This window comes from Colias eurytheme, chromosome 4 (assembly GCF_061535395.1).
Source record: "Colias eurytheme isolate Ceu_HAF_F1 chromosome 4, ilColEury1 Martin Lab GWU primary, whole genome shotgun sequence".
Lineage (NCBI taxonomy): Eukaryota > Metazoa > Arthropoda > Insecta > Lepidoptera > Pieridae > Colias > Colias eurytheme.
In genome coordinates, this window is record NC_142983.1 from 9,022,106 (window position 1) to 9,048,369 (window position 26,264).

The 26,264-nt window shown below is 31.9% G+C and overlaps 1 protein-coding gene across 1 annotated transcript; it reads right to left on the minus strand.

The window, feature by feature from the left end:
• Positions 1–5,851: 5,851 nt before the first annotated feature.
• On the minus strand, positions 5,852–26,056 carry LOC149909134 (O-acyltransferase like protein-like). The gene is made up of 13 exons (XM_090101525.1): positions 25,867–26,056; positions 21,183–21,465; positions 19,822–20,001; positions 13,047–13,126; positions 11,893–12,086; positions 11,390–11,504; positions 9,843–10,057; positions 9,004–9,197; positions 8,692–8,827; positions 7,726–7,912; positions 7,246–7,388; positions 6,486–6,594; positions 5,852–5,961 (listed from the first exon to the last, which is right to left on the minus strand). Exons 1-13 carry the CDS (start codon positions 26,054–26,056, stop codon positions 5,852–5,854), a joined length of 2,136 nt encoding a protein of 711 aa, XP_089957651.1.
• Positions 26,057–26,264: the final 208 nt, after the last annotated feature.

Sequence of the window (26,264 nt, forward strand, 5' to 3'; positions counted from 1 at the left end):
TAGCTCGGTCTTCGTGGCCGTGCCTTGGTGATCACTGCCTTGGCATAGTGGTTAACACGTGAGCGTATAACGGAGGAAGCGTGTTTGAGCTTCGATTCCCGGTGGAGACAAAGAAAAAAACGCCTCGGTCTTGCAGCACACATGGCTTATCATCTACTTGTCAGTCACTTGAAACAAATTAATAAACAAAAGAATTTTAGAATAGTTGGTTTTTCGATATACTGTTTCTCTTGCTATTTCGGTTATATAGTCCGGGCTGTCTGGCTGGCGTGGCGGTAGTGGTTGCGTTTATTAGTGCGCATCTTATCTGCACAGGGAAATATCCTTAATTTATAGTCATTTTTTAACGCGTAATTTTTAATCTTTTGCCTTTAGATAGATCCATCAGACATACATTTTATATTGCAAGACGTTTTTTTCCTTGTTAAATAGGTGCCATACGCAATTTTTTATTTCGTTTTAATAAAAAAGTATAATTATTTTAGAATATCTGTAATTTTCATATTATGTTCTTCAAACATAATCTATATATATTACATATATAAAACTCAAAGGTGACTGATAAAGTGATCTATCAACGCACAGCCCAAACCACTGGACGTATCGGGCTAAAATTTGGCATGCAGGTAGATGTCATAACGTAGGCGTCCCCTAAGAAAGGATTTTAGAAAATTCATCCCCTAAAGGGGTAAAATAGGGGATGAAAACTTAAACCATGAAAATTTATCTTTTCCACGAATGCGAAGCTGCGGGCAACAGCTAGTATAATCTAAAATTAATTATTATATAATATTAAAATTAATTAGCCAGACGCTAATTCGATTCGTTAAGTATTAAATAATATCAATTACTTACTTAGGTAAGTATGTACATATTATAATAAATCTGTAGAAGCCAGAAGGGTCAATTCTGTACATTCAAAATATTGAAAAAATAAATAGCAGGGGGTGTTACTGGATCGATACCAAACCCAAATGTGTGTTAAAATATTTTTGAAAAAAAAAAGCTATTAGCAATTACCTATCTCCTATACTATTGCTATCTCCTATACTATTGGTCTAAGAGCCCGTGGGAGATCGTCCTTCAACGATCTGATAACCAGATGAGACGTATTTTTTATTAAATATTTTTTATAAACAAAATAATATGGATATAATTGCTTGCCTATCATATATGCAATAGTTCGTAATATAATATAAGTGAGCTATATGTATGTGGTGGATTTGATGACCCCACAGAATGTTATGTTGTAAAATGTAAATTGCAAGGCGCAACTTTCACTGAATTCAAGCTGATTCAAGAATATTCTGCCATATTTTTTATTCTGTCAAATACAACGACAGTGCAGGGATAATTATTCTAAGCCCTGACACCGATATTTTTGTATTAGGCTTTTATTTCTGGCATAAACTTGAAAATATACTCGCCATATTTGAATGCTCCCCCACTCCCCCATGCAACTATTTCACTGTACGAACTATTGAATCGTAAACAATGGACTATTGTTAATTATTTAAAATAATAATTTAAAAAATATATTCATGAGTTTTGAGTTTCTTTAAAGTTAACTAAAAAATGGAGCATTTTCCTAAATTTTCTAAAAAATCTTAGAGAAAGTGTAAGAAATGTTATAGTATGCTATATATTCGTGATCTACTCAATAAGCTCTTTCATTTGATACCCCACACGGCATGTTTTGGAAATTTTTATTTTTATCTTTGTATGCCATATTTAATTACCGGGGTGGGGAGAGGGGACCACAAAACTGGTTGGCAACATCTGTCTATAGGATGTCTGGGATCTATACAATATATATCAGAAGTCAGATTTAGGTCCGCTATTTTTTCAAACGAAACTCCACTGAGAGTCCGGTCTACTCTCAGAGCAATATAGGTTTATTGCTCTTAGGGTCTACTAGGCATATTCTGTGTATCAAAAATTATGAATAAAATAAATTTCATTGGATTATTAAAAGTATGAAGGTGATGAAAAAAAAATCGATAATTTAAGGTAATTTAATTAAAAATAGCCATGACCACTTTTCGATAGGCAAGCGATTATAGGCATATTAATTGTTAATAAAAAAAAATTAATTACTTACTAGCAATGCCCTGCGGTTTCACCCGCATAGATAGCGATATCGTGATAGTGAAAAGTCTACTATAGGTCGGACTATAGGTTTAATTTTTAATCACATGAAAATCACCTTTACCCCGTCCCGCACTACGTCTGCTCATTACCTACTATTTTCTGTAGCACTCAAAAATTCGTTATAGGTAGGTATCTTTTGAATGGAATATCCCATTTTTTTAATTTAAAAAGTATTTTGCTGGTATTGAAACAATCTATAATAAAACATCATTTAATGGGATAAGGATTAATATATTATGTTATGGATAACATGGTTTGATTACTGTCGGCACTTCTATTTACTTTGAAAACGTAAAAAAGTTGTTGTAGTAACATAACTTACTGAAGATGGACAATGGACATATGGTATCGCGGACTTTCTTGTAGATTTTGATCTATTCCATAATACCGTAGAACATTTTTTTGTTCTATCTTCTAGAGTCCGCAGCGCACGCGATGACAGAATTTTTTACCTTAGTTTACATTATTATTTATTGCATTTTTGCAAAAAAAATGCAATATAGCCTATGTTGCTCAGTGATGATGCAGCTTTCTAATGGTGAAAGAATTTTTGAAATCGGTCCAGTACCTAGTTTATGCGTGAAAACCATACATACATACATAATTGCATAATAACAAACCTTTCCTCTTTATAATATCAGTATAGAAAAATACGTCTCATTAGTTATCAGATCGGTGAAGGACGATACCCACGGGCTCTCCTACAATAAATATTATATAGACACGGGACTTCACAAAATGTGGACGTGTGTCATTTTGCAAATACAAAATATGCCGTCATTTTCGTCCGTCGTTTAATACCTATGACTTTAGTTTTATAAGAAAAACGTACAAATTTCCAGGCTGATAATGTTCGTCATTACACATTACTGATTGCGTCTCATATAATAATATTATCATTTATCAATTAATTATCTCGCGATCATACGATCAAATTTCGTTAACAGGGGCGTGGTATTCCCTATGTACTATCTATATAAAATTATGATAATATTTTCTTGGGAATACCACGCCCCTATTAAATCAATTAAAATCTTAATTAAGCATAGGCTTAATCACAAAGATTTTAATAATAAAAATAACTACGTTAAAAACAACCGACTTCAAAAACGAAAAAGTACAAAATAAAAAAGATTTGATATTATTAATTAGTTACTAGATACATAATATTATTTAGATGTGCTATATTTTATTAAATAGGTTTGAAGTTGGTGCACGGGCTTAATACTAACACGGGCTGCTTAGTGCGGCTGTGTGTCGTCGTCGTCGTTATACTTGCGATTTTAAAAGAAGTCGAGACAAGGAAAAAAGATTTCGTATTTGAAGAAATGTAAAATATTTACTTACAAATTACAGGTTACAATCTTGGTTTTCCAAGGCTTAATTTCGTCATTTTAATTTCCCCGTTTCCAGCCTGTGATGCATTAGTTATTACCACTTATAAGTTATTACTTATTACTGAGGTTATTACGATAGCCCCTACGCGCTTACAAAATTAAGAACTTATAGGTACCTAAGAAGTAATTTGAATTTTAGTTCTAGAACAAAAAAAAAGTTACCGTCCGCGCCAATCAGAAATATGGCGCCTATTATTTTTTATGCCAGTTTTATGTTAGGTAGCTTAGTTATGTAGTGTTTACAAAAAAGAGATAAAATATTATTTTATTGCTATAAAAAAAGCATTCATAAAATTTTTATTGTTTATCTAAAAAAATCTTAACGAATCGAAGTTAGCAAGAAATTGGCATAGGTATTTTAGTTCTATAAATTATTAACAGATGTCATTAAACATGACAACACTTACTGGTTTTAGTAAGAATATTATTCAATCACAGATGGCGCTGTAAACAAAAATAAAAGGTGGCTTTAAATTATTAAAATATATTTATTAAGATAAGAAATCGCTATAATGATTATTTTTTGAATTATTTTAATGAATTAAATGTATTTAAATAATTATAAACTTTAATTAATTATAACACTTTAAAAATATTAATTATATTAGTTTATTCAAATATCGATAGATGTCGCTTAAATAAAAAATGAATTGAAAGTTATAGCGTCACACCAGAGATGGCGTTGTCACCAAAAATAAAAAAAGGTCGGAATTTTTAGAATTTTTAAGGTTAAAAAGGGAAGCACGATTAAAGAATACTACAATGTATTATTAAAATAATGCTTTATTTAACAACAACAATAATAAAATAATTATGGACGTATAAAATATATTTTACAATAACTCATTGAGATTACCTTAATTAATTTGCTCCATTATAATTTATTGAGTTTATTGAATAATAAGCAGTTTATTCCTTATCATAGGTTTAGAAGAAAATATGTGAATGAGGTAACTATGAAAATTATTATAAAAACCGAATAGGTAGGTACTATCGACAGAGAGCATGATTGAGCAAATTTTCTCTAAATACAAATTATATAAAATACCTATAGACCGGGAGATACTGACAGAAAATTTCGAGTCATTTGTAACAGGATGGCGGTTCTACAGGGGTCTTAGTACGCAATGACAAAAAGAAAAACGATGGTGTGAACGCTGGTACCAGCGGCTTAGTCGCGTGGGCGTTAGTCGAACTCGTCGGAAAAATAGCGAAGTCAAACGATTTGTAACACAAAAATTTTAGAATTTACCGATAGCCCATAAAAAAGAAGTAGGCGGTAGTGTCATGCCATACTTTTCCGGTGTGACTTACAGTCCGCCATACGATTCCAAATGGTCGCTATACCGCCGAAAATCTGCAAATTTTTTTTTTCGCCGAACCATTTGTAACACCCTAAATTTTTTTTTCAACAACTCCTGAATGATTATAAATAGAAGTGTGATAATGCCATACCTGTGGGAGGTGGCGAATGTGTATAAGATTTTTTTTTATTGTATGATTTTATTCGTATTTTGAACGATTTGTAACAGTATGACATTAATCTTTCCTATAAGTTTGAGGTTCAACAAATATAAATACAAAATTTCAAAGATCTAGGTGGTAGAAATCTTCACTTCTATAAATTAATAATAAATTTATTTATGAAGTATGGCAGCACTTTTTCCCCCTACAAGAAGTATGGCAAATATAATAATGGTCACATTTTATCAAATACTCTCCAAAAATCTAAATGCAATACTGGTACAAAAAGTTTGGCGAAAAAAAAAATTTTTGCAGATTTTCGGCGGTATGGCGACCATTTGGAATCGTCCGAAAAGTATGGTATGGTGATTTTCGTAAATGGCTAGACGACGATGGTTACCTGTGCAAAAGTTAGCCTGGTACAAATGGTTGAATTGTTTTTTTTTAAATCAAAACATTTGCGTCGGTATGGCGGGCTGTAAGTCACACCGGAAAAGTATGGCATGACAGTACCGCCTACTTCTTTTTTATGGGCTATCGGTAAATTCTAAAATTTTTGTGTTACAAATCGTTTGATTTTCGCTATTTTTACGACGAGTTCGACTAACGCCCACGCGACTAAACCGCCGGTACCAGTGTTCACACCATCGTTTTTCTTTTTGTCATTGCGTACTAAGACCCCTGTAGAACCGCCATCCTGTTACAAATGACTCGAAATTTTGTGTCAGTATCTCCCGGTCTACTAATATTAACCTAATAAGTACTTATTTCACTATAAATAATCCGCTTTTATTTACTATCTATGTACTATGCTACGTACTAAAAATTTTTTAATCATTTTATATTCGCGTAGTTTTTTTATCTGTGGCATCTGCTTCTGTTCCATTTTCAATTTGGACTTCAGCTGTGGGTTTGGCCTCTGGTGGAGGAGGCCTTTTCTTCTTAGGTCCTAAAAATTAATTATTGTATTATTAAAGTAAAGTAGGTTTAAAGTGTTACAGCTTCTCTCAGTTTTGTTTTTATTAATGACTAGCTTTCCGCCTGCGGCTTCGCCCGCGTTTTCAAAAAAAAACCCGCATAGTTCCCGTTCCCGTGGGATTTCCGGGATAAAACCTAGCCTATGTCACTCAGAAATGATGTAGCTTTCCAACAGTGAAAGAATTTTTCAAATCTGCCAAGTAGTTTCGGAGCCTATTCAATTCATACAAACAAACAAACAAACAAAAAATCAAACCTTTCCTCTTTATAATATTTGTATAGATGGTTAATAAAATATAGGTTTACAGTTACTTATTTTCTGAACAATGACGGATAGAAAAAGTTTTTGACAATTAAACTAATATTCAGTAAGTACCTATCAATAAAGTGTTATTTATTTAAACTTTTATTTTGTTTCAGCTTTTTCAGTGTTCGCAAAAAAGTTTCTTGTAATTAAGAACTTTCAAATAAGCACATAATATCGAATTTAATTACCTCCTCCCATGATGAGTTTTGTGACAGTTGAAAATGGAGCGTCGATGAGAACAGTCACGCAGAAAGATACCACGAAGGTCAGTGTGAAGTGGCCGATGAAGTCAAATATCTGAAAAATATCCAGAACAAATAGTGTTTTAATTAAATCTACAGTAGTATCTTTTTGTAATTCGTGGGTAAGTATATTTTCAATTGTTTAATTATTGTTACATAGATTTTAAAAAGTCAAGTACATAATAATATGTTATGTATTACGAAATCAAGTACATAATTGACACATCAAACTAAGATTTAATTTTATGAGTAACTAATTCATAATTTCATAAGCTAAGATAAACAATAATTATAAATATCGTGTTCTCAGAAGAGAAGAAGTAAGTACGTAATTAAAAAAAAAATTTTAACCGATTTATCCTTTTATGTAGTTCGTTCTCATGACGCTCGTCATAACATGTAGCGTGATTAATAATATACTGTCAAAATTACTATTTAACAGTCACAATTTCTATTTAGAAATTATAATCTACTAGATTTCTACCCGCGGCTTCGCCCGCGTTTTCAAAGAAAAACTCGCATAGTACCCGTTCCCGTGGGATTTCCGGGATAAAACCTATCTTATGTGTTAATCCAAGTTACCCTCTATATGTGTGCTAAATTTTATTCTAATCGGTTCAGTAGTATTTGCGTGGAAGAGTAAAAAACACACACACGCACATCCTCACAAACTTTCGCAATTAAAATACCTATTAGTAGGACATACCGATTGTGCTGGGCTGAAATAAATCGGTGACAGTTGCATCCCTGCAGCAATGAACATGAAGGAATAGTGATATAGGTACATGGCGTAGGAGATGCGGCTGGGCAGCTTCCACATTTGATGCGAGAGCAACCAGTTTACGGGACCTGGTGTTTATTGAAGTGATTATTAAGTACACTATACAGCATAGTACAATTAATCTACTTTTTTAGCAGTTTTACATATTCAATAGAATATTTGCGGTCTCTACAGAAGAATCTTTTATTGAAGCATTCTTTGTGGCGAGTGAAATTGAATAACTATTAGAAAAATTAAATGAATATTGACTAATGGTATACTACGAAACTAAAGCTCCGATAAATTAATTTAAATGAACAGTGAGCACTGAGCATTGAATGAACAGAAAAGCATGTTCAGCACAAAATATTGTTCCGAAAGTCCGAAACAACAACAAATTTAGAGTAAATTTAATCTATATCTCACCTCCATATCCATGAATGCAAGCAAAAATAACCCACGACAACGCTAAAGCCCAAATCGGTCTTCCGAAAGAGTTGTAAAAGTTGTCAAGCATTTGATTATCCCAGTCCAGCTGCATTATCTCATACGTTAAGTAGAAAATTACACCGAACATCGCTACAGATAGGATCCACATTACAATGACGATCACCTGAAATGTTGAAACAATAATGACACTATAAAATATTGTGGATATGTCATATGGTGATAATGTAGAGCTTTATGTTGTGTGATGCAAAATTAATAAATAATGTTCCGTGTCATAATGTCATGCATATTATTGTGATTTTGAAATTAACGAATTTACGAAATTAAGATTTTTTTAGGAAGTAAAAAGTAAAGTACAGTCACAGAATACATAATAGTAGCTAAACGCTACAGAATGGACACTCTCCGCCTCCCGCCAAAACTTACCTCAACCCGCACGATCAGTCTAAAAATGGTCCATATTTTTCTACAGGGACGATACGCAACGAAGATTGATAACATTAATCAAATTGACTTAAAGTAATTTTATTATTTTGGATTTGTGATTATCGTTTTTCGTAGAAAATGGTTAGATATTGTGCTGTTTACGGATGTATTTCATCAGAAAAACGCGAATTTTTTTTTACGCTAGTCAAAAATGTGCCAACCATGAAGCGTTAACACACACATTTGCAGTCTCTACAGTGTGACTGTCAAAACAATAATTTTGTATGGAGTGTCCGGGGTGTGGTACAGTACAAAGAAAAGCATAGTACATGTTATGAAATTGAAAAATTAAATTAATTATTTATTTATTTTTTTAATTGTTATGAATTAAAATTGAACACGACAGGTGTTTTTACAAATTACTTGCCGTTTAAATATGGTTAAAATGCTTTTAAATCTCGCTAATTATATTATTGTATCTATATTGTTATTAAATAAAAAATGTTATGTACTCACCCAGTTTATTTTTATTTTCTTTCCCTTTGTAATAGTCAGTAAATACCCGAGTGCCATACCGAAGAAGAACGGGGAAGCTCTCGTTAGAGTATTTTGATAGAAATTGTTCATGTAATAGGTTTGCTCATTTAAACGGCTGAAACAAAATTCAATCCAGTATTAAACAATTGGTTTTGATTAAAAACACGAATGGAATCAAAACACGAATTAGATATTAATATTATAACGTCACAAATAAGTCTCAGAATTAATAAGACTGACTGAAACTTTTCAATGTTTTTACAAGCAATTGTTTTATAAAATAAAACTCACATAATACTAGCATTAGTTGAAGGCATATCCTTGAAGAAGTTAAATATCGTGGATGCCGCCAAGATAGCCAAAATACCTCCAAACAGAGCTGTCCATGCAACCTTCTTTTTGCCAGACAAAACCCAGTATAATATTAGTGGTGATATTATATGGATTTGCATGTCTATCGCCAAGTACCATGAGTGGGCGATGCACTAAAATATAAATTATTGTATTTCAAAAAGGTACAAAGAACACATGCAAAAAAAAATGTATGCATATACTAGAGTACACACGTAAGAAGTGAAACTTCTTTATGACCTTAAAAATGTCACGAGTATGGCGTAACGCAAAAATTTCACGCGTACGGCGTAACGCAAAAATTTCACGCGTACGGCGTAACGCAAAATGTCACGCGTACGGCGTAACGCAAAAATGTTACACTAAATTTTTGTCCACCCCCGATAAAGAAGGTTCACTTCAAATATTCATAGAATTATTTATCACATTTTTTCCCGTCCGAGTTAATTCCGTCTACGGTCTAAACGCAGCTTAACGGCTCGTATTTAATGGTGCATTTACACATTCGTGCGAATAGCGAGGCGAATAACGACGAACACGCGTTTCGTAAACGTTATATTGTAAACAATGCATTCGCTATTCGCACAAGAGCGGTTTTGAGGACAGTGGTTCGTAACTTTGACACACACATATACGAATATTTCGTATACCTAGTGACGAGTTGAATGCCGAATGTGTAAATGCACCATTAGATATTTTTTGTAGTGTTTTTTTTTTACAAATTATATCACAATACTGTTTAAACTACCTAATTCATTATTATTACTTAATATACTCACAATGTCATCAGGATTCACATAATTCTGTACGTATAGCAGTGTCGACCACCACCAAGTCCTGCATCTTTCTGTGTTTCTGGCCACAGTCAGCCAATACGGTCCATCAGCTATTCTATGGAAAAACGAAGCTTCTAGAAGCACGATTGCCGCCAAAAGTGGGAAGAGACGGAAGATACGGTTCAAATAGAACGCATGAAGACCTCGGAGGAATGATCCTGTGAATTAAGATAAGAATTAGGTATTTTTTCATGATCGTCAATAGAATATTAACGTAAAGTATTGTAAAGTAACTTCAGATAACGGAGAACTATTATTAGTATAAGAGAATACACTAATGTCTGTTTTTTATGTTTTCACGCGTGGACGTATTTGGAGGAAAAAGTTTCTTCAATACTTTATGTGTTACTATACCAGTATATAAAACCTATATTACTGTCAAATATCGTCAAAAGCCGTTCTATGGTTTTGCATAAAAGAGTAAAAACCGCTCTACATTGTTACAAACTTTCGCATTTATAGTATTAAAACTAGCTTAATAGGATACGATAATACCACCAACGTAAATTAATAAATAATGTATTCAATACTCTTATATATTTCTGTTTTCATAAAAAAAATATCGAATACTTGAGATAACGAAAAAGAAGAAGCCATTTTTCAAAAAGCATGTACCTATTTTAATATTTTTTGTGAGACATACTTTATTAAATATATTTTCTTTAGCGCCAAAATATTATGTGCATTTTGAAACAAAGCAGTTGTCACTATCTATATTTACTTTAAGGAAAATCTATATTAAGTAAAATCCTTAAATATTTTAATCGTTTTATCAAAACATGAAAATGATGATGTATAATCCCTTTTATCTGACAAGAAATAATGATGGATAATCTGCATTCTACATACTATTAGGTATAATTATTATCTTATTTTACGTTTTGCCCTATTTTTAAAGTTTATTCAATAACTAGGTTTCCGCCCGCGGCTTCGCCCGCGCAGTCAAAGAAAAACCCGCATAGTTCCAGTTCCCGTGGGATTTCCGGGATTGCGTTATTTTCCCGGGATAAAAGTAGCCTATGTCCTTTCTCGGGTATCAAAATATATCCATACCAAATTTCATGAAAATTGGTTCAGTAGTTAAGGCGTGATTGAGTAACAGACAGACAGACAGAGTTACTTTCGCATTTATAATATTAGTATGGATTTAATATTTAATAGTACCTACCTCTATACTCTGTACCTATAAAGTATAAGATAAAGCGATAGATAACTCATATTGAATTTTTATTGTTTATAATCAACTTTTCCAAACCTTTTTTCCCATGTTTTGTAGACAAAGCACATTTAGATAAATGTACTGTATTGCAGAATAACCTAGGTAGGTACGTGTTTTTCTCGTAGCAATGTAGGTTACATTGCTACCAGAAAAGCTATCGATATTATTATCTTCCCCATAAATTTGCCTTTGGTGAAAATTTATCAATCTGACATACTTCATGATATTGCACTGTAAAACTAGCTTGTAGAACAACTGTAGCAATACTTACTTGAAGTCATTTTTCCAACTGAAGTGTATACAAGAAGAATGCCCGACATAGTGAAAAACGTATCTACTGCGAAGACACCGGTTTGAATCATTGTGGCTGGCTTCGAAATGAGGAACTAAAAATAAATCAATATAAATTTCTAATTAAATTTACTTTTTTATTTATGTGTGAATTTGTCTTTTTATATTATCTTTTTAAAATATGTGATAATAATATTGTTAAAACGTGACCATTACACATCAATTTTAATTCATATGAAATTGATTCCTGTGTTTTAATTATAGATTTTTAGTCTCTGATAGGTTTATCCGTTAATCCATATGACCTTATAATAAAATAATAATATTTGATTTCCAATGTACTGTAAGAACCAGTTTATACTAGTTTTGATTTTGCAAGCTATATAGGTAGCATTATTTATTATTTGTTAGAGGTTCTTAATATATTATGTATATTATTTTATATCCTTTGAATTCCGCAAACAATTATCTTTAAATACTTACATCTAAAACATCTAGAAGGTTCGTAAAGTGGTTATACATGGAAAACGTATGGCCAATGATGACCCACATCATGGATATCGATCGTATACCATCCAGGCACTCTAGAGCGTCACTGCTTTTAGTAAATGTGGTGAGACGACGAGCATTTGTATAAACAGAGAATATTTTGAAGTTTGGATTCATTTGCTTTGGATCTGAAAATGAAAATAGAATAAACTTTTCGAACTTTTGTTATGAACATTAACTTTACATGAAAAGGTGAAGAATTCGATTCGAGGGAAATATTGAAATGATAGTTTTGATCATGTCTTATTTGAGAAGCTGACGAGAAAGATAATTAAGTCCGTGTGGTTTTCAAAATTCAAAAGCCTGAATACATGTTAAAATAGTAGGTCAGTTTTTCATGCTCTACATTAAGATTTCCGTTCTCTTCGCGGCTTGAGTGTATAAATGCCTAATTTTAAGACTTTATTATTAGTTCCTAACCTCTTAAACATTAAACTGCGCAGAAAAATAATCAGCACACGTTTCAAGATTACACTTGATATGAGAATAAGCATATAGATAATTACCTTCATCATTGCTTCAAGTGTATTTTTATAATTATAAGAAAAAGTCCCCTAAAATAACTGGATTCAACTGCTATCATAATCTTGGTTTTCCTTTGATTAAGATTGATTCAGGGATTATTAAATTCAGCTTATAATAATATATCACACAGAATTATTAATAGTTATTAAGCCACAATGATGTAATGACATGCTGCTATCCTCTCTTCTTCATCGACTCTTTACTTAATATTTAAGTGTAAGAATAATTTGGAAAAAAAAAATTGTTTATTTTTATGGACTAATGTTTGTAACGTTCGATTTCTTATTGATTCTTTCGTTTTTATTCACAAAAAGCGATGACTTTAATGGAATTTGAAAATATAGATAGTAGCGGTCCGCCCCGGCTTCGCCCGTGGTATATATTACGCAATAAAAGGATGCGTATTTTCTTTCTCAGGGATTATCTGTGCCAAATTTCATCAAAATCGGTCCAGTAGTTTATGCGTATAAACTACTGGACCTACTTTACTCTTTATAATATTAGTATAGATAGTATAAGATAAACACTGCTCTACATATTTTGAAAGGTGGTGCAATAATTACCTTTTTTCAGTGTAAACGTACAGTGGAGATCATAGCTTGTACTCAATATGGTGATCACAGCGAGTATTGAGAAGATTGCTCTAAAACAATGATATAAATATTAAATTCCTGTGTGTAATTTTATCGAATTTTGAAACAATTTTAGGGATAAATTATTATAGTTAATTTATCCTTCAAACTAATCCTACTCCTTGAAATGTTTTACCACAAATAAAATTGTAATTGAACATAATAACATAAATTAACCAAAATGGCGTAGCACCTCGTAGCACTTTTTTATGATTATGATTGTATAAGCTTAAGGGCCGATTTTTCAATCCATGGTGAAAACTTATTCGCCCAATAAAGTATTACACGACAACATTAAAATGTCACCCGTAAACTATCAAATACAGGCAAAGAATACACTTTTGAAATGGTAGTTTATTACGTTATTTAAGGGAAATAGATCCCGCACTTCCAAAATATTGTGTACAAGAATGTCAACAGTCTGCAGTCTCGAAACTGCAGCAAATAATCGTAAATGGTCTTTGTATTGTACTCAAAATATAAGACTAATATCTAACAAATAATTTGCATTGTTTAAGTATCGTTTTTTGCCTCTTAATCGTGATATGAAGTGAACATAAAAGATTAAAGATATAATTTAAAACTATACCTAATACTATCAAAATGTCAGGATTGTTTTTATAAATAAGTATTATAGATACTGACACAAAATTTCGAGTCATTTGTAACAGGATGGCGGTTCTACAGGGGTCTTAGTACGCAATGACAAAAAGAAAAATGATGGTGTGAACGCTGGTACCGGTGGGTTAGTCGCGTGGGCGTTAGTCGAACTCGTCGGAAAAATAGCGAAAGTCAAACGATTTGTAACACAAAAATTTTAGAATTTACCGATAGCCCATAAAAAAGAAGTAGGCGGTAGTGTCATGCCATACTTTTCCGGTATGACTTACAGCCCGCCATACCGACGCGAATGTGTTGATTTAAAAAAAACAATTATTCAACCATTTGTACCAAGCTAACTTTTGCACAGGTAACCATCGTCGTGCAGCCATTTATGAAAATCGCCATGCCATACTTTTCGGACGATTCCAAATGGTCGCCATACCGCCGAAAATCTGCAAAATTTTTTTATTTCGCCTATCTTTTTGTACCAGTATTGCATTTGGCTTTTTGGAGAGTATTTGATAAAATGTGACCATTATTATATTTGCCATACTTCTAGTAGGGGGAAAAAGTGCTGTCATACTTGAAACATAAATTTATTATTTAAATAAATAAATAAAAATATCTTTATTTCACAACCACAATTACAAAATATACAAAAACGATGGTCCCGTACTAGACTATAGTCTGTATTACGGGTACCGATGTCCTTCCATGTTACAGTTGAGAAATATAGTGACGTAATTTAAACAGAGAATAAAGTAAAATATATATATATATAATGTAAAAGTTGTGTCTGTGGGTGTGTTTGTGAGTGTATGAGTGTGTGAGTGTGAGTGTGTGTGTGTGTGTGACATGTCTTACGTGTGTGCTTGATTGGAGGAGTGTGGGTTCATGTAATAGTAGAAGAGCATGAGTAGAATGTGTTTACGTTTGAATAACTTATATAGACTCTCACGTTAACAGCGGGTTTTAGAGATAATTACATTTTCTGTGTAGTAGTAATCCTTTGAGAGCAGCCATTTAGTTATAGTTTTTTTACTTTTATATCGTGATAAATTAAATATTTTCAACTCTTTATTTATTACATTATATAAGTGTGGTCCCAAATATAGAAATTGCCTACGGAAAAAGGTCGTATTGAAAGTTTGATGTTTTACTACATCTCTAGTTGAACGCTGAGTTAAGTTTATGTTAGAGAAACTTACATTAATGTTTATTAGATTATGGAATTTAAGAACAGTGTCTAATATATAGAGTTGTCTAATAGATAATACATTGAATAAATTATATATATCCTTTGTGGGAAAACGAACTGGCTTAAAAGCTGACACCTTAAGTATTGACCTCTGGCATCTCTCTAAAGGTAGAAGAATAGTTTTATGAGTGCCACCCCAAGCTACAATACAATACCTAAGTATACTCTGACAGAGAGAAAGATAAACAGTTTTAAGTAGGTTAAGTTCAGCTACCTGTCGTAGTTTTTTAAAGGTCCAGATCAGTTTACGAGTACGAGAACACAAATTATCGATATGCAATTGCCACGTCAGACGGGAGTCTAGAATAACCCCTAGGTACTTAATATTATTAGCAATCTCAATTGTATGGCAAGAACACAAACTTATGTTGTTATAATTACAAGTATGAGCTTTGATTGAGAGGTCGATCGGCAAAACATCATTTTTTAAACTGAAGTTAATACACTTAGTTTTTTTAAGGTTTATTGTGAGCTTATTACAACGAAGCCAGTCCAGTATGATTTGAAAACCACTTTGCGCGTTGTGAAAAACTTGCCTCCAACTTGTACCATTAAAAAGCAGGACCGTGTCATCCGCGAATGTAATTATTTTACAACAGTTTAAATTTAGAAGACACAGATCGTTGATGTAGGCTAAGAATAGACTAGGTCCGAGTACACTGCCTTGCGGAACGCCATAAAATACAGGCATATCGGTGCTCACAAGATTATTTATTTTAATTCTTTGAGTTCTGGCAGTTAAATAATCAGTAAAAAGATTAAGTGCAACCCCGCGTATTCCAAAACTTTCCAATTTAGACAAAAGGATGGGAACAGAAACAGTGTCGAAAGCCTTGGTTAAGTCGAGGAAAATGCCTATACATTTTTCTCTTTTATCTAGCCTATTGGTTATATAATTAGTTAAGTCCAATACTGCTCCCTCTGTAGATTTATCCGCCTGAAAACCAAATTGATTTTGAGCTATAAGCTTGTTAATAGTAAAAAAGTTCATTAATCTCTTATTTATAATTTTCTCGAAAATTTTACTGAAAACTGGTAAAACTGATATAGGTCTATAGTTTTCGACACTGTTCCTGTCACCGCCCTTAAATACCGGGGTTATGAGAGATTTCTTAAAATAGTTAGGGAAACTACCAGTTTCAATGGATAGGTTGAAAATTTTAGTTAGTGGCTTAGCCAAAATATTTTTGTTCATTTTGATTAAATGGGTAGGTATACCATCCCAGCCAGTAGCAGAATCATTTTTTAAATTATTTATTATTGATAAAATTTCGGATTCACTAGTAGGTAGCAGTACAAATGAATTACAGGGTGGATGAAAATTTACGTTTTTATGTTGTGACTGGGAACTAGAGCAATCAGGAATTTTTTCAGCTAATTTCCGGCCTATGTTTGAAAAATACCTATTAATATTATTTAATGTATTTATTGGAGAATCTTTACCGCTTATTAAAGGTGTTGGGGAATTTTTATTAATATTCATTTGAGCAATTTCTTTTATGGACCGCCACAAAAGTTTTGGATTATTAAGGGATGTTTGCAATTTAGACTTCTCATAAGTTTTTTTTACATTTTTCAGCAATTTATTACAAAATGATCTGTATCTAGTATAAGTTAACTTTAAAATTTCGTTGTTAGGCTGTTTTTTAGATTTAATGTGCAATTTATCGCGGTTTTTGATACATTTTAGTATACCCGGGGTTATCCAGGGCTTAAGAATTTTTTTGCGCTTAGATCTAATAATTTTTTTAGTGTGAGCTTGGATAATTTCCTTAATGGTGTCAACTAATATGTTTGCAGCAGTGTTTGCGTTCGTAGCCTGTAAGACAGTAGTATAATCGATTTTATCTAGATCACGAGAAACCTCTTCCCAATCAGTCCTATTTACAGAATTTTCAGAGATCATAGGTTTGACAGCACGTGCATCGGTGTCCATTGTGAGCACAATCGGTTTATGATCAGTTATGAAAGAATTTATAATAAATACTTGAGCATTACAATGAGAGCCTAAAAGAACATGATCCAAACAATTTAATTCTCTTGTAGGTATGGTATGAGCTGGCAATAAACCTAGCTGAGAGGTTAGAGTTAGATAGGAACCCGAGTTTTTGTCTCTAGAATCTGTTTTGATGTCTATATTCATATCACCGATTAAAACTATATTTTTAACATGTTTCACACTCTTCACAACAGTTTCCAAGCCGTTTAAAAATGTGTCAGTGGAACGAAATGATGGAGGCCTATAGACAGCAATAATAGCGCAGTCATTAACAGTTAGAATTAGACAATTCGCTTCATCAAATTTCGGTTCCCTTACATGATATTTAAGATCGCTTTTGATATATAAAGTAAGACCGTCATTTTGGTTAATATTATGGGATGAAAAATGATGATTATAGCCTTTAAGATTCGGAGGATCTTTTTCCTCGGACAACCAACATTCCGTAAGGACCAGTACATCTAAATCTAACCCCATACTGTCTAATAGGAGCTCCAATTGATCCATGTTTTTGTATATACTACGAATATTATGCGTCATTATTTTTAGTTTATCATTTACACAGTCCATAAAAGTGATACACTGGTCAGGATCGCAAACCCTTGAGTCAGCTATCGTCACCATATCAAGATCTACTTGAATATCATTTAACGAAGCCATTTTTAAGTTTTATAATATAAAGAACAGTAATAAAGCAACTATTGTAAATAAGTCTGAAAGAGTTCATGATTAGACCACATAAAGAGTTGAAAAATAAATGCCATACTATAAAACCCGATATAAATATTATGATACATGATGAGATTATACGTAAAACAGATGATGTGTTAACGTGTTTGTGTGAGTCTTTAGGTGTGTTTTTTGTGTTGTAATATGAGTGTATTAAATATATAATATTAGCGTTATACGTGCTCAAGTAGATTTTGCAGTTAATTAAACAATGATAGAAAAAAATTACTAATATAACATAAATTACAGAATGAAGAGAAGTTATGTCTAAAATGTATATATTAATCCTGTTTATGATGGGCTTTAAGTTGATCCAAATCCTCCGCTCTTTCGATTCTAATTGGTGGTAAACCTTCTTTCCTGCGTAGAAACACTTTTCCACTCGCAGTCCAGCAGAATTTATAGCCAGATGTGTTAGCAAAATCTCTAGCAAGAAAAAATAGTCTTTTTGTTTTAGGAGTGAGATATTCCGACATATATATTTTATTGCTATTACCAACAATATCTAGATCGGCTGTGCATAGTTTGTTTTCCTGTTGATCTTTGTTGTACTTCTTGAAACCTGACAAAACCTTTTCCTTTATAAAAACGTTTGAGAACTTGACCACTATTGGTTTTGATTCTGGTTTCGAACCTATGCGAAAGATGTTAGAAATATCATTCGGATTAAGCGGAACACCAATTAGTTTCGTGGCTTTTGATACAATTCCTAAGAGATCATGCGTATTCTCCTTTTTTTGTGGAGGTATATTTCTAATTTCTATAGTTGATAAAAATTGATTTCTTTCCAAATGTTCAATTTTACTTTCTAGTAAGTTAATACGGTGCTGGTATTCTTTCTTTTCCTTGTCAAATAAATCCAATTTTATTTTCATATCATCATATTGCTTAGAAATGAAAGCGACAGTCTCCATAATAGAACTATTTTGACATTTAATTTCACACACAGTGCTATTTAGTTCAGAAAACTTTTTTTCTTGTTCTTCTTTGAATTCATTCAGGCACCGATGGAGATCCGACATAACAGTTTCTTTAAATTCATCAAAAGTTTCCTTCATTTCTATCATAAATAAGGACAATTCGTCATCATGCTGTCTTTTCCGTGTACGGGTTCTTTGCTTCATAATACAAGTGGCGCCCTCCGTCTCGGTATCTGTCGCAGCAGATGAAATGTTCTCGGAAGTAATATTAATCATTTGTTTAGTTTTTGGAGGAGTTCGTTTATGCGGCATTTTTATTTTATAAAATATATGCACTCATATACCAGGATATCATAAAATAGTAGGTGGTGTTTTTAATTACAATTTATTTAGTTCCAAACTTATCTTCATTTAAAATAACACTCCAAGTAGGAAACAAATGTACTAGGAAAGCAGAAGTATCGAACAGTTATCGTTTATGCATTACAAGCGGAGAGGTCTTGTATAATGGTCGTCGATCGGTGATTTCATACAAATAACCATTCCGTCCAGTTAAGCGAGACCTCTGCTAGATTAACTTACTTATGCGAGTTGATCACGCGTCACTTGAGCAACACTGCTTTTATTTTATGCACTCCTATTATTTCACACTGAATTACTTTGATATAAATTATTTTTAAATTTAAATCTAAACAAAAAAGACGTCCACTTCAAATGAATATCCAAGGGGAAGGGGCTAATTATTAATTTATATAAGTGAAGATTTCCAACACCTAGATCTTTGAAATTTTGTATTTATATTCGTTGATCCTCAAACTTACAGGAGAAATAAGTGCCATACTGTTACAAATCGTTTGACTTTCGCTATTTTCCGATGAGTTCGACTAACGCCCACGCGACTAAGCCGCCGGTACCAGCGTTCACACCATCATTTTTCTTTTTGTCATTGCGTACTAAGAACCCTGTAGAACCGCCATCCTGTTACAAATGACTCGAAATTTTGTGTCAGTATCTCCCGGTCTATTACGATCAATGTTTTGTTGACAGGAGACGGCTAGTACTACTTACATTAAGTATATTAAAAATAACAATATTTGATATAACTATTAAACCTTGTTACAAACATACGTGAAGAGAGGATTCATTATTTAATAACTAAAAAAAATCATAGATATAGGAAGGTATAATGATACTTACGTAGCGACCCAGTCCGCTGCAACCCAAGGTTTATCATTTGGTAGACGACAGTACACCTCTTCAAATTCAAAGCCAACAGTTCTCATGGCACTTGCTACCCATTCCTCTGTTGAACATGTTTGTGGTATGCATATACCATATCTATATGATATAGCGTCTAGGAATTCTAGTAACCCAGTTCTGAAAATGGGGAGGTTCTTGTAGTTGGCTAATTAAAAGGTATAGATAGGTACACCTACGCGAAAATTGTGAAAAGCCACACGGTACTTGATCTGCCGCGCATTGTATTATTATTTTATACCTACTAATGTATAAAATATATTACTGTAAAGTTTCATCCAAATTCGCCCGGAATATTTTTCGTCAAAGAGATCCATCCTCACAAATTTTCGAATTTATAATATTAAATAGGGTTTAAATTTCATCACAATTGTTGATTGTTGTTTAATAATTATTGCATAATCTTTTCATTTTTAATACAATATTAGCTTTACTTATCGTTAACAATGTCTATACACAATAAAGGTATTAGATAATATTCTCATCGATTCGTTTATTACCACACAATTCTCTTAAAGCTTTGATAGCGAATGATATCGAATGGTACTAAATCTAGACGCAATTTACTATGTGATAAAGTCAAATTACAATGTTTGGTTTTATAAACATTATGAAATACTGAATACTTATGGTCCAAGATCCCAGAGCCGTAAGACACAACTTATTTTCTAAAGCATATTAGTTTCGGTTCACAGTAGTCTGTAGTGTACTTTTTAATATCTGAATGTTTGTGGAGCTCTACAGTGACAGCTCTACCACTGAGCCAAAACTTTTATCAGACGTTTTAAAGCTCCAATGAATGATCTTAATTTATTTTTAAATGTCTGATTTTTTGATATGTTATTAAGATAACTATTACAATTTTATATTTAACTAGCGGTTTTGCCCGTGGTACATATTTATGTTTTCTCTACAAAAGAACCATCCTGGTACTTCAAGAAATATAATAAAAAAAGAATTATCGAAATCGGTCCACCCGTTCTCGAGTTATGCGCTTACCAACCCATTTTGCGATTCATTCTTATATTATAGATCAGTCAGACAAATTGCAATGATGAATTAATATCCCCTAAACACAAAAATAGTCAACCATGAGTATGAGCGCGAGAGCTCTATACATGCGTTTTAGATCGAGTGAGATTATTCTATTACTGATACTTATTCTTCATTTAAAACATAACATTTTTATTATATTAAATCTATTTATGACGGGTCTATATTCTCGTTAGATCTTAAAACTCAATACGATAAGATATACGATAATACTATAAAATTAAAAAGTGCCTTTTTAAAGTACTTACGGTCCATTTTCTCCACTCTTCTCTAAAGCTCGCAGTATAACTTCTGGATCCTTTCCCCTTTTACGTATTTCATCTGCCATAACCTGTCTTCCATTGATACCAAATTGTGTATCAGGGGGAAATTCTAAGGACTGATTCAAAGGCACTTTCAATGAACAGTATTTGCCCTGTATGGGCGGGTCTAGAGATTCTTCTCTTATTGATAGACATTGGAAGTAATTGCCCAAGTGATTGGTACTGCCTTCGAAGATACCGGTCGGGATTCGAGGCCCGGCGTCCAGGACTGGAATAGAATATTGTTGTTATTTAAATGGTATTATAATTAATGACGTGAGCCTTATTATTATCTGGACGTTAAAACTTTATCAAAACTATCCATTGAATTATTTGTAGTTTTTGTTCAATTCTCACAGTTTACTTTTAGGGTTTTTTTTTTTATTTTTTGAGTATAGCTTATTAGTAGTGGCTTTCTATTAGCCACTCTCTAGTAATATTAATTGTATTTCTCTATAAATGATCATTCTTAGCGTAATCTTTTGACTTTTAGTAAAATTAGTGTTGTATTATACACTTATTACGTTCCTACTAACAATAATTATAGCAAACATTTCTGTAATCAGTGAATGATTAGCGATATTGTTATTTGATAAACTATGTTTATTCTAATAATTATGTAATTTCTAATAATTAATAATCATAATGATGATTTTGTATAACAGTAATTAGGTATGCCTAAAGTTTGCTTTTCTTTCTATAATAATATAGTAATTTATACCTAATATTTTCGATACAAAATCTAAATAACAAAACTATGATATTTGATAATGTTTGATTACTATTATTTAATACATATTAATATTGTATAATAATATACAGTAGTAAAGATAAAATCTTTGATATTCACACTATCGATTACTTATTGGCGTCATAGATTTATGATATTAGGTATTATAAAAGAAATATTGTACTCAAAACTATAGGATGTCGCAGATGGGTAGGTAGGTGCGGATTGATTCTTCTTTCGTTTATTTATTTTTACTAGCTTCCGCCCGCGACTTCGCCCGCGTGGTGTTTTGATAAAAGGTAACCTATGTTCTTTCTCAGGATCTAAAGATTGTTTGTGCCAAATTTCATCACAATCAGTTGAGAGGTTTAAGCGGGAAAGCGTAACAGACAGACAGACAGACAGACAGAGTTACTTTCGCATTTATAATATTAGTAGGGATCCAATAAAATGGCAATTATTATAAACTAGAATTCCTGGTGAAGTTCATATCACTCGTTACTTATACATATTTTTATATTCTTGCCGCTTTAAACTTCCTTAACTACAAACATTTCCTAACCAAAATCAGCTAAATCAGCCCAGCCGTTCTCGAGTGCGAGACTTACGAACAGAAATTGATTTTTACATACAAATACTTGCAGATAATTTTTTTACGGATGCATAGAAGTAATTTTTTTAACGATAAGAAATTTAAACTATTTATTATTATTTGCTCTGTAATCTTTATTATCTTTATTCCTATCATTAGTTTACTGCTACTTTAGTTAATGGAAAATGTATTGCTAAAAATAAACATTACAGTTTTTATAATGAATTTGTAGTATTTTTTCCATTCATTCTATGTAATCAATGATTTTGTGATTGATTATATTGATTAAAATCATATCATATCTGATCAAAAACGTGAAAACACTGTATTTTAAATGATCAAATTTATAATGAAAACAAAGTAATGTCTAAAAATACAAAGAACCAGAAGAGTAAATAATTAATAGGTGTTTCTTCTTTATAATTAAAAGAAAATTATTGACAAATATATTGTTTTTTGGAAGAAAGGTAGATACTTTATTTACAAACGGCTCTCTACATGAACTCTTAATTATTATTATTATCTGTCACCTACTCATAATAATTGAAAGAAATACAAAAATAATCTTATCGAACATCCCTATCTCATCAATACTTAAAATATATAATTTTTCTCATTAAAATACTATAGGTAATTAAAAATTTGTTTGTTTTTTGTCCGTAGTACTAGGCTTTGCTGAAAATTGAGAAAACCCATTTTTTTTAAATAAAAAAATTAATAAAAAAATGGAGTGGTGAGACAATGGCTTAATTTTGTAATAGTTTATTCCTTTTGCAATTAGTTTCATTCTACTATAAATTTATTGTGATTTTCACAATTCATGACGCATGTACTGGTGCAATACCTATATCAAATATTTTAACAATATACGAACTGGTTTTATTATTTAACTATGACATACTTTATTTAATGGTAATTTTGCTGTATTGTATTTAATAAGTAATTTTGTACAATGTACACGATCTTATTTAAATATTTTGCACTTACATTCAAGAAGCATCATTTGATTTTCCAGCAGCAAATATGCTATATCCCGTAAACATAATTCAGGGTCTATTACCGACTCGTACCGATCGTCATCGAACAACGAAGACGGTATTATTTTAGAAGCCTTAACTTCCTTTCCTATTATACTTAAAATAAAAATTAAGAAATACTTATAACTCATTTTTCACAGCACTTTCACTTTTAATTACAAATTTATTTCATGTTCACTGAACGGTGCGCGAATTCGTCTCGTAATGCGTACAGAAACTGAGATTTAATAAAAATAGCAATTAGTTCCTAATCTTATCTAGGGAATTGTAAATTATCGACATAATAATATGTGACAAGTTCCTCGTGAGTATGACACGAAGATAAGTGAGATCGAATTTATAAATCGGTAATTAAAAACAGATAATTTTTTTTTGACTTTTATACCGTCTAGTCCCCATCAAAGTAAGTAGGTAATAATTGTGCAATATATTATGTAGATTGGAATTCGTCTAGATAATATCACTCTGGACTAGAGAGCAACAGAGTTAAATATTGATATTATTTATTACTAGATGGCGGAAGCCCGCGGCTTCACCCGCGTTTTCAAAGAAAAACCCGTTCCCGTAGGATTCCCGGGTAAAACCTATCCTATGTCCTTTCTCGGGTATCAAAATATCTCTATACCAAATTTCATGCAAATTGGTTCAGTAGTTAAGGCGTGATTGAGTAACAGACAGACAGACAGAGTTAATTTCGCATTTATAATATTAGTATGGATAATAGAAAAATGAATTATAATAGAAAGAAATAAAATACATTTTTTATCCCCGACGCAAACAGAGGTAATTTAAATGGACGCAAATAGAGAAGTAACTTTTTGAAAACGATAAAAATACATAACTAATTGAAAAATAATTTCATATCACAAGAGGTCTTTGCACTATAAAAACATTAAAATATGAAACGCCACTCTTAATTAAAGCTCTGTGAAGAAAAGATATCACAGCACCGATTTTCAGCTTTGAGCTTTTTTAATACGACTGTAGTTAGGTTTGTAAGGTTTCACTGAAATCTTTATTTTTAATTTTCGAATTTCTAAAGTAAATACTAAATACACTTAACTATGTTCATATACTTATAACATAATATTCATTTCGCAAGTCTTGCTTTTATGCTGAAACAGTTATCTATATATATCGCGCTTTCTTTTTGTATTAAGTTTTTGTTTGAAAATTATCGTCCCTTGTTTCATAGATAATATGCACTGATTTGAAAAATAGATTATTATATTATAATCAATCATGTAAAGAATGCGACATAAAACTCGCATTATAAATAACGATAATAGATAATACTAGATTTATGAACATCATTTATATTTTAAAAAGATGTTGTAAGGATTATAACTTTACATCAATAGGCTTGAAGTTTGATAATTGTCGTTAAAAAGGCCTATTTTAACTGATTTCTAATATATTTTTTCATACCTATGTTCAAGATATATATATTTTTTTTATTAAATCGCTTTTATAAAATAAATAACTAATGTGATTCACAGCATGGACGAAGATGCTGGTAACCGCTGATGGTCCAATCACAAACGCCAATGAAAAGAAGACGTGAAAACCTCGGCTCGGCTAGTGAAAAACTATTATTTTTTTTCTACAAGTCTTCTAAAAATATCGTTAAAAAACTAAAACTACTCTACCTATAATTATAATTAATTTAATATCAAAATTAGGAAAAGTAGTTTTCTTTTATTTCTTATTTCGTTTCAGTTAAGCGTTTTTGGATTAAAATACCTATAACTGAATATAACTGAAGGCAGTTTTAATTCACTAGATACCTACATTTCTTTTTCCACCATTTGACAAAAGAATACGTGATAAATGGCAAAAAATCTACATAAAAGAGAGACATGTTTATATCACTTATATTATAACTCGAGAACCGACGGTTGAACGGATTTTTAATTGTTTTTAGTTCATTAGATTTTTCTCCGCTGGGATTTTATGTAAGGACCCTTCACTGGCTGGTACTATGACGATTGTCAATATTTTGAGAAATTATGTGAAAATTTTGAGAAAAAATTCATAAGAATATAGTAATTGATATTTTGTTAGCCGCAATTTGGAATAACTTCTCAACTCTACTATCAATATGGATAAAAAATAAATATAGATTTCTTAAAAATCACTTTATTAGAGTCCATATTTTCCCTTTGCTATTTTATTAGCTGAAATTAACTTAACCTTACGTAAAAAGTAAAAGAACCAACTTGTATATTGCTACTATTCTTAAAGATATCCCAACATTTATATCTAACTTACATTCCAACAACAACAATTGTTTTTCCATAATCATGTACAAGACTTCTTGTCGGCATAATTCAGGATCGAGCACGGATTCATACAATTCTTGATCAAACGAATCCCTTGGCACATCCGATGGTCCATGAACTTGAGCTTTTGTACTAACTATAGACCATAATATCAATCCACTTGTAATATAATTCCACATTGTTATACCACTGTTACTTCTAACACTAAGCTATACAGCTACAGTACTAGTGGTACTACATACGAGGTTTAACATCTGGTGTATTAATCAAGAGGACTAATGCCTTTATCAATGTTTATCCTTTTATCAGAAACGTTCCGCATTTTTGTGCGAACCGTCCGAGTTTCTATATGGTGAAATTGTAGGTGCGTTTGTTTGTCACAACGAT

What these genes read in the sequence shown, in the direction of transcription:
- LOC149909134 (XM_090101525.1), bottom strand. Translation starts at nt 26,056, where the DNA reads ATGTGGAATTATATTACAAGTGGATTGATATTATGGTCTATAGTTAGT. An exon ending in GCAGCGGACTGGGTCGCTAC is followed by an intron (nt 13,127 to 19,821) that starts GTAAGTATCATT and finishes TCATTGTTTTAG; the next exon opens with AGCAATCTTCTCAATACTCG. An exon ending in AGAAAATAAAAATAAACTGG is followed by an intron (nt 7,913 to 8,691) that starts GTGAGTACATAA and finishes TCAACATTTCAG; the next exon opens with GTGATCGTCATTGTAATGTG.